This window comes from Xylaria bambusicola, assembly GCF_022495145.1.
Source record: "Xylaria bambusicola strain CBS 139988 unplaced genomic scaffold F5B22scaffold_9, whole genome shotgun sequence".
Taxonomy (NCBI): domain Eukaryota; kingdom Fungi; phylum Ascomycota; class Sordariomycetes; order Xylariales; family Xylariaceae; genus Xylaria; species Xylaria bambusicola.
This window is the reverse complement of record NW_025953562.1, coordinates 333570-348995: the sequence shown is the minus strand read 5'-3', so window position 1 is coordinate 348995 and position 15426 is coordinate 333570. Positions and strand designations below refer to the sequence as shown.

Sequence of the window (15426 nt, the reverse complement as noted above, 5' to 3'; positions counted from 1 at the left end):
AATTGGATGGTGAGAAAGCCTATGTCATTTCACAGCCGGCGAAGCGAAGCGCAACCATCCATCTGAGCGCGAGCGCCATGATCACAGATCAATTGCAAGAGACGACAGTGGTAAGTTTGCCCCTTACTGCCCCCTCCCCCCCTTTAAGCTGTATACACTCAAGGCCCCTCGGGGTTGCCACTAGGTCTCCTGTATGCACTCTCTGAGGCACAGACAGTTTTGCGAATGGGCGGACTTTATATTTTAATTCCGCGTCCTCCACTAGAAATGGCATTGAGGGGGAAGTGAGGCACAGCAAAGGGCACAGCAAAGGGGGACAAGGATAAATTTGGTATATAAAGAAACAGCGTTTGCCATGGTGTTGATGGGTCTACATAGCTTGCGACTAAAGCATACTGAGTGTAGTAACTGGCTTCTGCTTCATTGCCGTCACTGTCAACATGAGTTCCAACACAAATCACCACCTCCCGCTTCGTCGTCTTGGAAAAGATGGGCCCGAGATACCAGCACTGGGTCTCGGCTTACTGGGCATGTCAACACTCTACGGCAAACAGCCCTCCGACGAGGACCGCTTTGCCGTTCTTGACCGCGCCCTCGAGTTAGGTGCTACCCATTGGGACAGCGCCGAGTAAGTGTCTTTTGCTCAGCTCTCGGCTCACATACACAGCTGACTAACGTGCCATATTAAAGCATGTATGGAGATAGCGAGAACCTTTTGGGGAAGTGGTTCAAGCGTACCGGCAAGAGGGACCAGATCTTCCTCGTCACCAAGTTCGGCTTCAAAAAAGGCTCAAATACGGACATCGACAGCTCTGCAGACTTTTGCAAGAAGGCTTGCGATGCGAGTCTCAAAACGTTGGGTGTCGATTATATCGATCTTTACTACTTGCACCGTGCTAACCCTAAGACTCCCATCGAGGAGACTATGCAGGCTATGCTGGACCTTAAAGCGTGGGTACTACCTGATTGTAGGCGACTTACTTGCCGTCTTTCAGTGAAGCTGACTTTTTTTTTCCTAGCGCGGGTAAAATCAAGCACATCGGGCTCTGCGAGATCAGTTCTGCCACTCTTCGTCGGGCGTGCAAGGTGGGCAAGGTCGACGTCATCCAGTGCGAATATTCGGCCTTTGACCTAGACATCGAGGGCCAGAGCGGCACTAATCTGCTAGCCACGTGTCGTGAGCTCGGTGTTGGCGTGGTCGCTTACGCGCCTCTCGGCCGCGGACTGCTGACAGGTAATCTTGAATCCAAGGTGTCAATCTCAGGGGAGGGCGACTACCGCAATGTATTCCCTCGATTCAGCGATGAGAATCTCGACGCCAACCTCCGAGTTGTCGCGCAGCTGAAAGCCATCGCGGACGAGAAGCATTGTACCACTGCCCAGCTGGCCATCGCTTGGGTATTGAAGCAGGGGCCTGACATCATTCCTATCCCGGGTACTAAGAAGATCAAGTACCTCGAAGAAAACGTCGGCGCCCTCGCAGTAGAGCTGACGGATGCCGAGGAGAGGAGGGTCCGCGACATTGTCTCCCAGGTGGCAGGAAAGCGGGCGCCTGACTGGGCTGATTATCAAAACTATGTTGACACGGTAGAGCTCAAGTAAAGAGGTAAGAACGTTGTATTAGCAGCCTAGGCCGGGATTGCTAGCAGGATTACCTTGGCGCAGAAGTTCTGACTGCGCGAAGTATAGCTACCATATACTAGTAGTTCCCTAGAGATAATTTATATCTTTGCCGAAATAGAGGGCGAGTACCAATTCACTCTACTCTTAGCAGCTTAGAGCAAACCCATGATGCCATGCATAATCCTTGCAGTCACTTTTTGCGGCGAGTTCATACCCAGCACTGGTTGATACAGAGTAAGGCCAGGTGCTGGGATGTTTGACAAGAGCATCGTGGTAATTAGTGACGCCTTGAACTACACCAGTTGCGATGACGCGAGTAACACGTACTTTTCATTTCGAGCCTTTTGATTCTTCGAAAGCTTCATCAGATTAGCACCTTCAATAGTTCGGCGTGCTAAAGCAGGGATTTTAGCATGGTTGTATCTGGCGACCCTGCATCCTCTTACAAGCCGCCTCTACTTTGTACTCTAAGTCCATTATCTTGCCCCTAACTGTTGGGCTGTGGTTTGGTCTTTCTGACTATAATATTCGCTTTAACCAGAGATTTTGGTAATGGTTTGCGTCCATCATCTGAAAACTGGTCGAGGGGTTCCGCCTCTATGCCGCTCGCTGTACCTGGGACGTGAATTCTGGCGGCACGTAATATGGTTGATAGTTTCAAATCGTATGCAACTTTGCTGCGGACCATCGCAAGTTGCCCAATGGCAATCGCTACCCCTGTGATCAACAGTACAGCACCATATGCTACCCACAGACCAAAAGCATTATAAACATAAATATTCCGATATGTCTCGTACGTCACATTTGCGAGTGGTGGCGGCGAGGTCTGTGACGCATAATCTGGCCTTTGAGAATAATGAGTCACCTTTTCAGCCTTTAATAGTAAAAGAAAAGGCTACTTACTGGAGATAAGTGTCGCTCAAAATACCAATTGTTATATTCTCAAAGAGCTGTTCCAGTGCGCGCAGTAACGGCCCTCGAGTATTGTTTAATTTCTGGATCGGGATACCCTGTAGAGCGGGCGAAACAGTAGACACGTCGGTTATTAATGGTTTCTCATATCTAAATCGTAGTTCATTCGTATCCATCAACACTGTATTAATGATATTTGAAGCCGAAGCAAAATCTAACATGCCGACAAGCAGCATAGCGAAAGCATCTTTGAGTGCTTGGTAAGACACCACCTGTGCTTCCACTCGATCAAAGGGACCACTGCCCCATGTTTCATTTGACCTCGTTGGATAATACACTCCAAATCCCTTCATCCGTACCGGTTTTGGCGATAGGCTATGCTGCGTTACTTTGATGTCCTGGTCACCGTTGGTATATCTAAAGTTCACGTGATATGATGCGTTGTGCAAGTCACATTCAACGATATTGAATGATCCGAAAGCTCGCAATAAGGCCTCTGGTTCCCCTGATGTAGCATTAATTGCATCCATATATGTTTCTGTTGTAAAATAGCCTTCAAACTCCGAGTCGAAGGCTAAATACAATGTTGCGGTTTGTATTAGGTCATCATCTCCCATATGTACCATATTTATGCTGCTGACATCACTGAATCTTTCGAAAGGGTTCAAACCTAAATGGCTCGTCCATGAGAAATAGGCCAGCGGTGAGTTGAAACCTCTTTCGATGGTGTCATTGATGTACAATGCGTAGTTCCCGAGAACCTGAACTTTGGCCTCGCTTGGAACCTCCTGGCAACGCAGAGATGGTCCCCAGAACTGAATGCCCCAACTTGAATTCAGTGCTGGTGGCGTGATTCTGGAGATCACTCCTTGTGCAGCCGTTGCAGCAACAAGTCGCTGAGTCCGTTCTGATGGGCCATAATATTGTCTCCGACCTCCCTTATTATATGTTTTATATGTAGGATCGTCGGGGAAAAAGTGACAGAAGTTGGGATTCACAAAATCAAACTGCGGAACATGACTCAAGGCGGCTGGATTGGGTTGTTGCACTAGCGCTTGAATTGTTAAAGTTGTCGGTGTGAGAATGAAAGGTAATGGAAGCAACCTATATGGGATTTAATCATTTTAAACCGATTTTGTAGCTGACAAAGGAGCAAATACGCGAAGAAAGGGGAGGATTCTCACCAAAATAAACCGGCCAGGATTGATAATAGGCGGTGTCTCCGCCAAATTGAAATCGTGCAAAACCTATCAAAGCTATTTAATAGGGAAGAAGTGGCATCAGCATCTACAAGCCGAATCCCATGTGAGGCTGACTTCAAAGAACGCCAGAAAATTTGCGTATATGAACTTGCGAAGCTTGTAAATAGTAGTGATTTGATGATAACGGCTAAAGCCGACCCGATCGCAAGGTTTAGTTGTTGTCTTGAAAAGGTCACCCACGCAAGGTCATATAGCCCAGCAGGAGCGACGGTGCCAGACAGACTCTGGTAGAAGGCATGATGACCTATCACCAAGGCGATAGCGGCAAAGAATGTTGCCCACAAGGTAGCAGGTGTACCCCAGTAGATTTTCTGTGTCTGAGAAGCCGAGTACGCCGAGCTGGACATTCTGATGTTGTCACAGTACAGTACTATATAGTGAGTGCAGAGACGTCAAGCCTTCGACTTGATAACTCGTCGTTACCTTTTGGTGGCGTAGTGGCATAGTACTGCACTCCTTTGTCATTCCGTGACAGATGTATTGTGAGATGTAGGTTCTAAACCTAGCAATTTAAGTGATGGCGCGCCAAAGACAGTACAATTTAGGGAATCAAAATCGTAAAAAGAACGTCGTTGAACTGTAGACGGAGAAAGGTAGCCCCTTACATCTCATTTGACAATGTAAGCCGAAAGATGCCCCTGGTGTATAACATTGTTACGGTGGATTAGGAAGGGTCGCATCAGAACAACATCCTACGCAATCTGAAACCTCAGCCCCCATATCAAGTAACCTTGACGAGAATGCTCTGCTAGAGTTTCTCAAAATTGCCAAGCCTCACCTAAGCGCGCGCTGCGTCGTCGCGAGGGACATAGTACTTACCGCAGCCACAAAGCTTGGCGATGACAGGGACCTGCGTGGGTGCTAGTATGGTGGAGTTCTACAGCCGAAGTGTCGGGAAGGATTGGATAAATAGGTAAGGGATCACACATCAGAGAAACAGTTGCATTTGTGTGAGGATTGCCTACCTACCTATATATAGACTTACCTGTATATGATAAAGTAGGTATTGAGGGGCCTAAGGAGAAGGGGCGAGGACGTGACATCTCTGTAGCCCCTATCTGCCAACCCCTGCTCACCTCTGCATGGCAGCATCGCCATTGTTTCATACCATTTCACTCAGATATAAGCGATGGCACACAACAGGTTGAGTCTATTCAGTTCAGTGCTTTTTAATGTAGCCCTCTTCGTCATTGGTGTCATAAAGATGTTTAAAAAGGGGGCCCCCTATCTTGCAAATATCCATCTATCGTAGATACCCATTCAGACAATATACGGGATAAGAGCATATCTATTGGGCGAGTATTCACCCCCGCAGTCCACATGATTCTACATAGTATTGAACTTCGCACATCTGATAATATTAACTATGCTAAAGTGCGAAGGACACTAATATAACCCCTGTTCTATCTATACAAAGGAGGTTACATCTGAGTCCTATCTGTAGCTAATAACCTTCAAACCGATATGGTTCCGCTATGCTGCAATACGCAGTCTGCAAGCAAAGTGAACCGCCGTGGCAGCCTCAGGTCGTCTGAATCTAATTGCCCAATAATACCCTTCCAGCCACTCATTAAAGTGACGGGAATGGGCCGGGGTGGGGATTATTCTATAGTGTTTGTGTTGAAATGCTCTTGTGTCGTAGTTGTCACAGTACTGCCCTGCTGTGGTTGCAAGTAACAAGGAGGGAAGTTCTAATTCTTACCCCTTATTCCCTTATTTAGCTTTATATACACTGTTCCTTGGTCTGTGCTGTACTTCGGAAATTAGACTTCTCTTAGTTCCGTGACAGTAGTTGAGTTTCTAGGTTGCGTTCTGACTTGTGGTTGGCCCACAAGCGAAGCACTACCTAGGTATAACGTCGCAGAGTTCAGAGGCTAGATGCGGGTGAATGTTATAGCTCAATTTAAGGGGATACCCAAGGCAGACTTCACCTATACTAGCTGTGCCGTGTATGCCTTGCCCCTTAATCTGTCCCTCAAGGCCAAATCTTCATAAAACCAATTGCCTGAGGCTGCCTAACGCAGGGCTGCGTTGCAGATTCTTTCTAGGCTAGTCTTCAACGACTCGATATTAAAAAAATGTATTTAATTATGAAGCTACTTGAATTTCTTGAGTTGATCTAAACGTAGTGAAGATAAGTCATCCACTCTCATTTTACTTGACTACCGCGAAATCCATCGACGAAAGGTGTTCGCAATGTCTCTTCTCTTATTGCTCGGGTCATTACCCTGAGCGCCCGCGTTATCGTCGTAATTTGCACAAGGACCATCTTTGTATGCGAACTGGTCGTCGATGCAGGCAAAGGGTATCTCAATCCCTGCGGCGCCTACTTTTTGGGCTGTTGTTGGAGGAAAAGTCAGTATTCGAATTTATCGACAGGGATGCTGACCATCAGGATGCACACTGAGGAGAAGAGATAACTTACTGCAGTATGTAACTTTGTCTGTCACGGTTCTCTCCAGATACATGGGGAAGTTTTGCTCGTACTTATCGCTGTAGAGGATGACTGTAAAGCACGAATTAGCATACTGCTGAATTTTGCAACAGAAAACGCCTCAGAAAGGGGTTCGAAGTGCGAATTACTTACTGTAGTTCCACTTCCAGCTCATGATATTTCCGTTACCACAATCGAAATCCTTGATACCGCTGCAGTCGTCATCCCAGATAGAGCAGCTGATTGAGGCGGAGCAGATCTCCTCTCCGTCCTGTACTACAATCGCAATTACGTCCGTTCCAGAGAACACACCCGTCTGGGCGTAGATGTTGGCCTGCAGACACGGCACATGCTCAATGGTGGCACAGAGCTTGCAGAAGGGGAAGTACTCGCATCCTCCGTTAGCAATTCCACCACAGCCATTCTGGCGAGGAAACAAAGCATTAGGTGAGCTCAGATCCTCAATCCAGGCTAGGTCTTCATCCTCCGTAGTCACTCCTTTAGAAACAATTTCAGCAACCGAAGTCGCAAAGCTGGGCGGTGCGGTAACTTCAGCAGGCATAAGTAGCGCGCTGCGAGCACTTCTCTTTCTGGCGACTGCGCCACCTGTTTCTTCGGCACATTGGGTATAGACAGTAGTACCGAGACAGACTTCGTTAGTTGCCGAGCATTTTGGTGTGCCGGAAGCGGTGTACGCTGGTGGACAGGGCGCTGTCGCCATGCATAGCGCTTCTGTTGCACACGCAACCGAATCGCCACCAGTAGTACAGCGTGTTGTTGTAGTGTAGCCTGAGCATTCAGTGCCTGTGTATGGCGTTGTGACTGTGCCTCCACCAGTTTGAATCCCAGTATGTGTCGGCCCAGGGTCTGGAGTGCCACCGCCGTCGTTGTTGGTGCGTGTCGAGCCTGGACTACCACCATTGTCGTTGCTACTCGTGGGCGCGGGATCGGGACTGGCACCTGGGTTCGATCCGAAGTCGCTTACCAAACTGGAAGAGTGAGCAGCCCACCAACTGTCGTCTGTTCCAGTGGCGGTTTCGGTCCATTCAAACTCATCGTCGAACTCCCAGTCTCCCGCTGATGCTGGTAAACCTGTTGTGCCAGTTTTGGTCGTAGTTGTGGCAGTGACATCACAGCCAACAACACTGAAGCAAGTGGTACTGCAACTAGTTGTTCGCGGAGAAACGATGGGCGAGGGAGTGCAGACGACACGGCAGTCGGACACAGTCGATGGCTCTGCGCAGTCTTCACCTTCTTCGCCGCCACCACCACAACCATCTCCAACGCAATTTCCTCCTCCTCCACCACCGCCACCACCACCTCCTCCTCCCCCTCCTCTACATCCTAGGCCGAGACACCAATGAAGGCCCGGTGGGCCGATATGTGGTGGTTTAATACCGGCCGGTCCGCAGTTGTGCTCACATACGTGCCCGCAACCTCCGAGGTGTGTGCAAGTGGGCTTCGGTTTACCAGAATGAGCAGGGAATGAGCCATGGACGAATGAAGCTGGAGGAGTTGTACTGTGAGAAGGAGGAGTGGAATCCGGTCCTGGGGGCCTAATATACTGTCAGCTACTTCCTCGTCTTTTCTGCGTTAGGAGTGACGCGCAATGCGACGACTTGTTTTCGATCGTATCATCGATAACATCAGAGACTTACCAGGGTCCTGGGCTATACGTCCAGTATACGGGCTCTGATCCCAGGGTTGTGGTGAAGTATATAGGGGATGGATCAAGACTTGTCCAGGCCCAGATTAGGGTATCATCGCTGCTGGTGCTGTTCCATTCCACATTAGAGAACTGGATGACACTCGTCGTAATAGCTGGCACGTTGATAGTGATGACAGTAGTGATGGTTGTGTATACCGTTGTACCATCCCTAGTAGACAATGGCCAGGTCTCTTCGACGGTCTCTGTGACAGGCGGGATTGAGATAGTCGTCTCACTTGGCAGGGAGAGAGGTGGGAGAACGAATGTGCAGGGAGGATAGCACTGCAGTGTTGGATCGGCAGTCGTCCAGATATCGGGATCAATCTCGACGTAGTTATTTTCTCCTCCTTGACATTCGCCCGACTGACATCCTACTCCACAGAAGTCGCCGCCAGTTCCACATTTGCCGTCTGCAGAGCAACAACTCCCCTCAGGACAAGTGTTGTAATTGTTCTGAGCGCCACAGGTACCGTCAGTTGATGGACAACCTGACTGACATCCCGTGCCGCAGTGCGCATCGTCAGACCCGCAATAACCCGCGGAGCTGCAGCAAGTTCCTTTACTCCAGCTACCGCAAAAAGTGTTAGAGCCCTGTATGCCGCAGGTTCCGTCACTCGTTTCGCCACCGGTGGTACAGCTACCGCTTTGGCAGCCATTCGAGCAGTAGGTAGCTCCACTACCGCACCATCCAGAAGATGAACAACAATCACCAGTAGGCCAGTCGCCACAGACGAGGCCTCCGTTTTGTGTTCCACAAGTGCCATCGGTTGTGGCCGGCGGGTCATCACCGCTACCAGCACTGTTGAAGTCGACGGACCATACCAAGGTACCTCCAAAACAGTACCCATCAGCCCACGATTTCTTCATAGCGATAGTCTCAGCATCGTCATAGCCGATCCACTGATCTTCCCAAACCAGCTGCTTGATCATAGCACCCTCGATGAGTTCCGGAGCTAGACCTTCGGCGTCGATCTTTTGTTGAATTTCACGTAATGACAAGACGCCTGCAGTGTTGGTGCACGGCCCCGGTTTGCTAGGGCCAGAGAAAGGGCAGAGAAGGTCCGAACAGCCTGCATTGTTAAGAGTATAACCTCTTCCGTAATATGCCAAGCCAAAATTGATCTTGGAAGGATCTAGATCGTCGAACCATAAGGGCAGAGTGTCGTTAGCAATCTCGCGGACATCCGTCTGTGCGCGGACGAGAGAGCCGAGCGTCTTGACGTCGGCATCCCATGAACCGTGCAAGTCATATGCCATAAAGCCGAAGAAGTCTACACTAGACTCCATTGCTTTGGCATCGAAGTATCGCAGGTACCAGTAGTCGGGAGCAAGCGTCATGCTGATACCATATTGGCTTCCGAAGCTGGCACGCATCTCCTTGACAAGTTTTACGAGATTCTGGGTATCCGCTGGCTTTCCGCCTCGTTCGGGCGTTGCTGGGTATTCCCAGTCTGTCAAATCCAAGTTAGTGTATTAGTCTATGATCATTGACGAAATGTAAAGGTTCAACGCAAGCGCCATTTGACACTAATATAGCAGTGTTTCAGCAATCATTGCAGCATAAAAAGTTAGTTCATACCTATGTCAGCACCCTGGAACCCATACCGGGCCATGAAAGACTTCAGAGATGAGATGAACGCAGCGCGCCCTGCTGAAGTTGAGGCCATGTCGCTCCACGCAGTATGAGTGGGAGCTTTTTCATCTGAAAAGTCGAAGCCACCTACGGCTACCCATGTCTCAAGTCCTCTGGACTTCAAGGCTGTGAACTCAGACACAAGACCCAAGCTGTCGTCGACTGTGATTTCGTAGCTTGATGGATCGAACTATGGAAAAGTGGTCAGTTGCTCAGGCTTATCGAGAGCCATGACTGTCGGCGAGAAGAATAGTAGGGTCCTGCTTACCTGGACAAATGCGTAGTTCAAATGAGTGAATCCAGTGGTATTCAGCTGGCTCGGTGACACCTTGTTGCACAGGCGATTCGCAACATTGTCGGCCTGGTAGTAACCAACCGTGCGGCCGCTGGTTGAACCGCTGCCTTGCCCACAAGATGGTGGTGGCACAACTTCGCAAAGGCCATAGTCCGCTTGGCAGGGAGATTGACCATTGGGATCAGGGTTACCGCAGTATGTCTCTGTGGTCTAATAGTTCTAGTCAGCATCTAATACTCGGTAGAGAGGAAGGAGACAACTGTGCTTACACCGCACCATCCGTAATAAGAGCAGCAGAGATTCATGCCACATTTCAAATTACCTCCCTCACTATAACGGCCGCACATAGCTAGGACAATAGTCAAAATCTTTGTATCGTCATAACGCACTTCACTATCCTAAACGCTTTTAAAGGACTTACCTGTGGCATCGCAATTCGATGTACAGTTACCGCTCCCGCAATAGGTTGGGCCGTAGCCGCAGATACCATTATTTCCACAGCAGCTAATAGTTCATCTTTTTAGCGTGCGGTAGGCTCGTAGTCGTGTTGAAGCACTTACCTGCCGTCTGCGCAAGGGGTATTAGGGCCGCAAAGCAGCGGATCTCTGCGCTCCAAAGAAAAGAGAGCTCGAGTATCCAATCCAGAGACTATCGCATGATCGATATATTGTGATGAGATGTTGAGGATGGGTACAGGCGGTGCAACAGCTGGATTCTGTTGTGTTGGAGGATGAACAGCCTTAGCAACCCCGACACTGGCATTCCCAGTCACAACTATGAATAAACATTAGATCAAGCCGGTCTTCCGCATTTCGAAGTCCAATGGAATATACCTGATCTTTCATTAAAAGAAAAGAGGGCAGAGCAAGGTGCCGGAGCGAAGATGCTCGTGGCAGCAACAAGCGCGCACACATTCTTGATGTGTGAGCCCAGCATCTTCACCGATCACGAGTTCCCTTGCGCATCAAAACACTTCAAGCACTGGCGATGGTGATCCATGATGTATAGGATGGGAGGATGCGATACTTATATCGTATAACCCACCCCTTTGGGAACATACAGATTCCCCCTCTGGAGCAAGCTCATCATCTACATGCATAACAATGTACCAATACCTCAAGACAACGTTGTCGAAACTATATGCCGGTCTATTCCCGGGCGATAGTATACCAGACAGAACAAAAATTTTCGCATCCGTGTATTAGCGCTGACCCTACGATCTTTTGAGGCATGAATTGTTAGATAGCAAATCCAAGTTGGCGTGAAACACTGTACCTATCAGCCACCAGCCTCGGCTTGGGCTCATTCGATCTTGCGAGTCCTCATGGATAGTGGCCACCCAATCCCATGGCGCTGGAAATGGATAATCGGCCAGAATTCGGCAACTAGGGCTGTGGAAAGATAGCATCGTAGACCGAAGCGATGCTAGGAATGTCCCCCCCTAACATTCGCGCTTGAGATCCTTTCGTTTCTAAAGAGCCAGCCGATTTGGGCCATCGCTCAGGAACAAGCAGACTGAAAACTGCCTAGCGTAGACGGTAAATTCCTTCGAAGGTAGGACAGTCGGCAGTATCGTAGGTTTTATTTCTGGCAACGCGGCTCCACTTCGTATTGCCAACCGGCCGCCGGCAGCGCTTGAGATGTGGGACAAAACTGGAACAAGCTTTCCAGCCGAGCCAGCGATGCCGCCAAATAGTTCTAATATCCACTTCTGAGCTCAATAGTTTCGGCAAGAGAACCGGGATGTGAATCCTGCTTGCGGGCTTGGAATATTTTCAGCAGAGCTTTTAAACGAGGCTTCATGTATATCCCTACACGCAAGGTAGAAAACTAAGTATGATATTTAATTCCTTACACTAATATTTAGTAGACTGCTATATGCCCGTACGTTTCCTTAATAATACTAGTCAACCTATTCTAAAATCTACTTACAAGAACTAAAATGCTAATGTAGTTCTTTTCCAACACTGCAAGCACATAGTAGCCACCGATAAGACCGAAGCGAAAACGCATTCTGCTTACAGGCATCGGATGTCACGATACTTGTCAAGCCATGATGCTATCTACCTTCCTTCCTTGTAATGGAGCAACTCATTAGACCGGCTCAAGGATTCAGTGTCGAAGCAGTCTGGCGGCTTGTTCAGATTCGGCCTTTCGGCTCATGCCGGATCCGCGATGTGTATGCATAGTTATGGTGTCTGTATTTTATAAGGGCCCGGGGGCCCTTTTTGAGTAGTGCGAGGGGGTTTTGATCGCGTGTCAATCAATAGCAAACAGCTTTGCCAATGTCACGAACTCTGGTCGGACTCTGTGCTCGCGCTCTGCTTTGCATCGCACCAGCAACGGCTGTATTCATCCCCCTTCATCATCCCCTTGAGCAGTCGCTACAGATCCGCGCCTTTTCAGATTTCAAGACTGATGGCAAATGCACTTCTGGTCAGGAAGCGAAGCTTACGACATGGGTCACTGATGCCATAGCTCTGGCAGATGCTGCCATTGATGCTATCACGTCGCTTCAAGCTGCCTCCAGGCCTTACTCTGGGGCGGACGATTGGACTGCAAAGACTCTGCACAGGTTCCTCGGTGTTGACTACGCTACCGGTACGGCTAGTGATTATACAACCATCTCAGGTGAGTCATGCCTTGGGGCCGAATTCGCGTTTGCGAAGTTGCACGGAGTTATGCTGTTGTATCAATCTTATTGACATGCCATAGGCTATTACACCGCTGCAAAGAACTTCATGAGCGGGCAATATGCACCTTACAATGTTGACCAGTCCTGGATCTTTTGTGGTGACTATTTCACGGAACCCAAGCAATGGACAGATATAGCATATGATAGAAATGGAAACGAGATTCCCACCTCGCCAACTGACAATACGCCATTGAAGCTCGAGGATGTCCCAGAGTACACCGCCGAGAAGGCAAATGGCAACGTTCCATATTGGATCGACGCCATGAAAAGATATGCATTTCAGCTTCCAAATGCTCTAAACCCCGGGCAGCGGGGCAGAACGCCCGGTGGGATTTGCACCAACGGCAACAAAAACCCGCTGGCGGTTCACATTCGGACTTCAGATAAGATCTCAGTCATAACAATTTGCGATCCGATGAACAAACCTGTCAATGGGAAGAACGGCTTCACGTTATTCCCGTACGATAAGATCTCCGATGTTCCAATTGCGGCCGGCAAGAACCTAAACTACTACCGAACGGGCAGCGGCACGATGCTGCACGAGATCATCCACGCATCTCGGCCCGCAGGACGGACCCCAGATACTATAGCTAGTGAGTTCACCATCATCACCATATGCTACAAACGCGTACAGGCATGATGACTAACCAACCCAGACAACTTCCAACAATGTGCAACTCAATCAAACCGCGCAGCCGTACGACATTCACCAGAGTGCGCTGCTGTGTTTGCAAGTGCTATGTGGATTCAAACGAAGACTAAAAACGATGGTAATCCATATGTATTCTGGTCTGGAGCTGCTGCAAAGCCTTAATTTGAAGCTTCTGCTCGAATGTAATAGCAATACGAGCAAAGCAATATGTGCTTCTCGTAAGATTGCGGTGTTGGCTTACAGTAATAGCTTTGCGGCAGATAGTACCTAGTTTACGTTACATTATCTAGTTGTATCCTGCATATCCAGCTACGTCATCCATGATAAGTGCCTCTGGAGACACTAAACGACTCTCTTGTCAGAAAGGGAAGGCGGTGATACTTGCGTTCCACATACTGGAATGCTAGGAATCTATATATAAGACCTTCATCCAGCTAGGTAACTATATTGTAACTTAGATTTCTAAATAATCTAATAGGATTATATATACTACTTTTAATAGGTTATAAGCCCAAACGTTTACCTAAGCGTATCTTTAACTATTAAGGGTTAAAATTATACTTTATCTTTAACCCTTTACTATTTATAAATATAAAATAACAATATACGTTAAAATTTTACTTTATTAATCCTATAGATAAAGATTATATTGAAATATTATTACTTTAAATAATAGTTAATAAGGCTAGGTTTTAAAGGCTAACTTAAAGAATTTTTAACCTATTAATTCTTTAAAATAAATAAAGGTTAAATAAATTATATATAATTAATTATTTAAAAATTCTTAATTTAACCTTTTCCTTTTAATAATTATAAAAATAATTATAATTATATTATTAATATTTAATAATGCATTTTCCACTTAACCTAGCTACCTAATTAACTTAGCTATATTTTTAACCTTTATATATGTATTTAAAAATATCTTAACAACTATTTATACAATTAACTTAAATTAATTTAAATCTAAATCGTTAAACGTTTTTATAACATTTTTATAAGTTTATATATTATAGCTAGGTTTATTATAAACTTTATAACGTTAGGTATAAATCTCCTTCCTTTTTATATAATAATTACCTTAATATATAATATAATTTTTTACTTTAAAAATACCCTATATCTTTATTTAATCCTTAATATCTTTAATAATAAAAGATCCTTCATTTTATAATTTAATTCTTTTTATATAATAACATTTATTAAACTTATAATTTATTTTATAAAAGCTTTTAACCTTTCCCTTTAATAATATAAAATAATATATAATATTAATTATATTATATATAATTTAGCTTAACCTTTTAATAATAAATATAAAAAAGCTATTTTAATATTATATAATCCTTTATTTAATATATTTAAAAAAGGAATTAGCTTTAATTAAGTTATTTAAAGTTATAATTATATAAGGATTAAATAATACTAGGGATAAAGGGTTAATTTAAAGTATAATTAAATAATTTAGCTAATTAATAATATAATTTAAATTATATAATATTAAACCTATTCCTTTAAATTCCCTTTATATATTATTTAAAATAATTGCTTTATTAAATATATAGAAAAATATAGTTATAAAATCTTCCTTTTAAATATAAATAATATATACCTATATAAAGCTTTTGATTTACTTTTTATATAATTATTTTAAAGGGCTAAATACCTTAATATTAAATAGTTAAAGGTAATAAAAGAAATAGGGAAATATATAAAGGGTAATAATATTATTTTTTTTATAATATAATTTAAATTTATATAAATAATAGTTTTTATAGCTATTAAAAAGAAAAAGGTAATAATATTTTTTTATATAAAGCTTTATATATTTATTAAAATATTTAATTTAATTTATAGTTTATTTATTTATTATTTAACTATTTTTTATAATTGTAATTTTCTAATTGTTTAATATATTATTATTTTTATATTAAAGTATAAGGTAGTTTTTCCTTATTAAAATAATATATAATAAAATAATCTAACTATATAATAAAATTGTTTAAATAATTATAAACTATTTTAAATTATTTAATTAAATAGTTTATAGTTTTTATTTATATTTAATTAAAGTTATAACTATTTTAAATATAATTTTACTTATTATAAATTTAGTTTTATTAAAGTTATAAATATTTTCTTTTTAAATATTATTTTTATTTATTATTTTTTATATAAGGATAAATTAAATATAATATTTAATTAGATTTTT

At 44.8% G+C, this 15426-nt stretch overlaps 4 protein-coding genes across 4 annotated transcripts; 2 read left to right on the top strand and 2 right to left on the bottom strand.

The window, feature by feature from the left end:
- Positions 1 to 440: 440 nt before the first annotated feature.
- F5B22DRAFT_634677 (putative aldo/keto reductase) lies at positions 441 to 1602 on the top strand (the record flags this gene model as incomplete). The annotated part of the gene is made up of 3 exons (XM_047977013.1): positions 441 to 628; positions 691 to 951; positions 1020 to 1602. The coding sequence occupies 3 exons, from the start codon at positions 441 to 443 to the stop codon at positions 1600 to 1602; spliced, it is 1032 nt and encodes a 343-aa protein (XP_047833302.1).
- A 214-nt stretch (positions 1603 to 1816) lies between these two features.
- F5B22DRAFT_568158 (uncharacterized protein) lies at positions 1817 to 4432 on the bottom strand. The gene is made up of 4 exons (XM_047973131.1): positions 4403 to 4432; positions 3720 to 4293; positions 2527 to 3639; positions 1817 to 2468 (listed from the first exon to the last, which is right to left on the bottom strand). Exons 2-4 carry the CDS (start codon positions 4142 to 4144, stop codon positions 2111 to 2113), a joined length of 1896 nt encoding a protein of 631 aa, XP_047833301.1. The 5' UTR covers positions 4145 to 4293; positions 4403 to 4432; the 3' UTR covers positions 1817 to 2110.
- Positions 4433 to 5959: 1527 nt separating this feature from the next.
- Positions 5960 to 10803, bottom strand: F5B22DRAFT_644010 (uncharacterized protein; the record flags this gene model as incomplete). The annotated part of the gene is made up of 10 exons (XM_047978361.1): positions 5960 to 6135; positions 6223 to 6303; positions 6385 to 7787; positions 7890 to 9390; positions 9519 to 9762; positions 9841 to 10077; positions 10137 to 10216; positions 10289 to 10371; positions 10428 to 10641; positions 10701 to 10803. The coding sequence occupies 10 exons, from the start codon at positions 10801 to 10803 to the stop codon at positions 5960 to 5962; spliced, it is 4122 nt and encodes a 1373-aa protein (XP_047833300.1).
- A 1349-nt stretch (positions 10804 to 12152) lies between these two features.
- On the top strand, positions 12153 to 13388 carry F5B22DRAFT_662413 (uncharacterized protein; the record flags this gene model as incomplete). Its single annotated transcript, XM_047980440.1, has 3 exons — positions 12153 to 12498; positions 12583 to 13155; positions 13219 to 13388. 3 exons carry the CDS (start codon positions 12153 to 12155, stop codon positions 13374 to 13376), a joined length of 1077 nt encoding a protein of 358 aa, XP_047833299.1. The 3' UTR covers positions 13377 to 13388.
- Between the last annotated feature and the right edge of the window lie 2038 nt (positions 13389 to 15426).

Excerpts from the sequence above, each read along its gene's own strand:
- F5B22DRAFT_568158 (XM_047973131.1), bottom strand. The coding sequence starts at position 4,144 with ATGTCCAGCTCGGCGTACTCGGCTTCTCAGACACAGAAAATCTACTGG. Across the intron at positions 3,640-3,719 it reads ATCCTGGCCGGTTTATTTTG|GTTGCTTCCATTACCTTTCA; the intron begins GTGAGAATCCTC and ends AATCCCATATAG. Across the intron at positions 2,469-2,526 it reads TTGAGCGACACTTATCTCCA|GCCAGATTATGCGTCACAGA; the intron begins GTAAGTAGCCTT and ends TTATTCTCAAAG.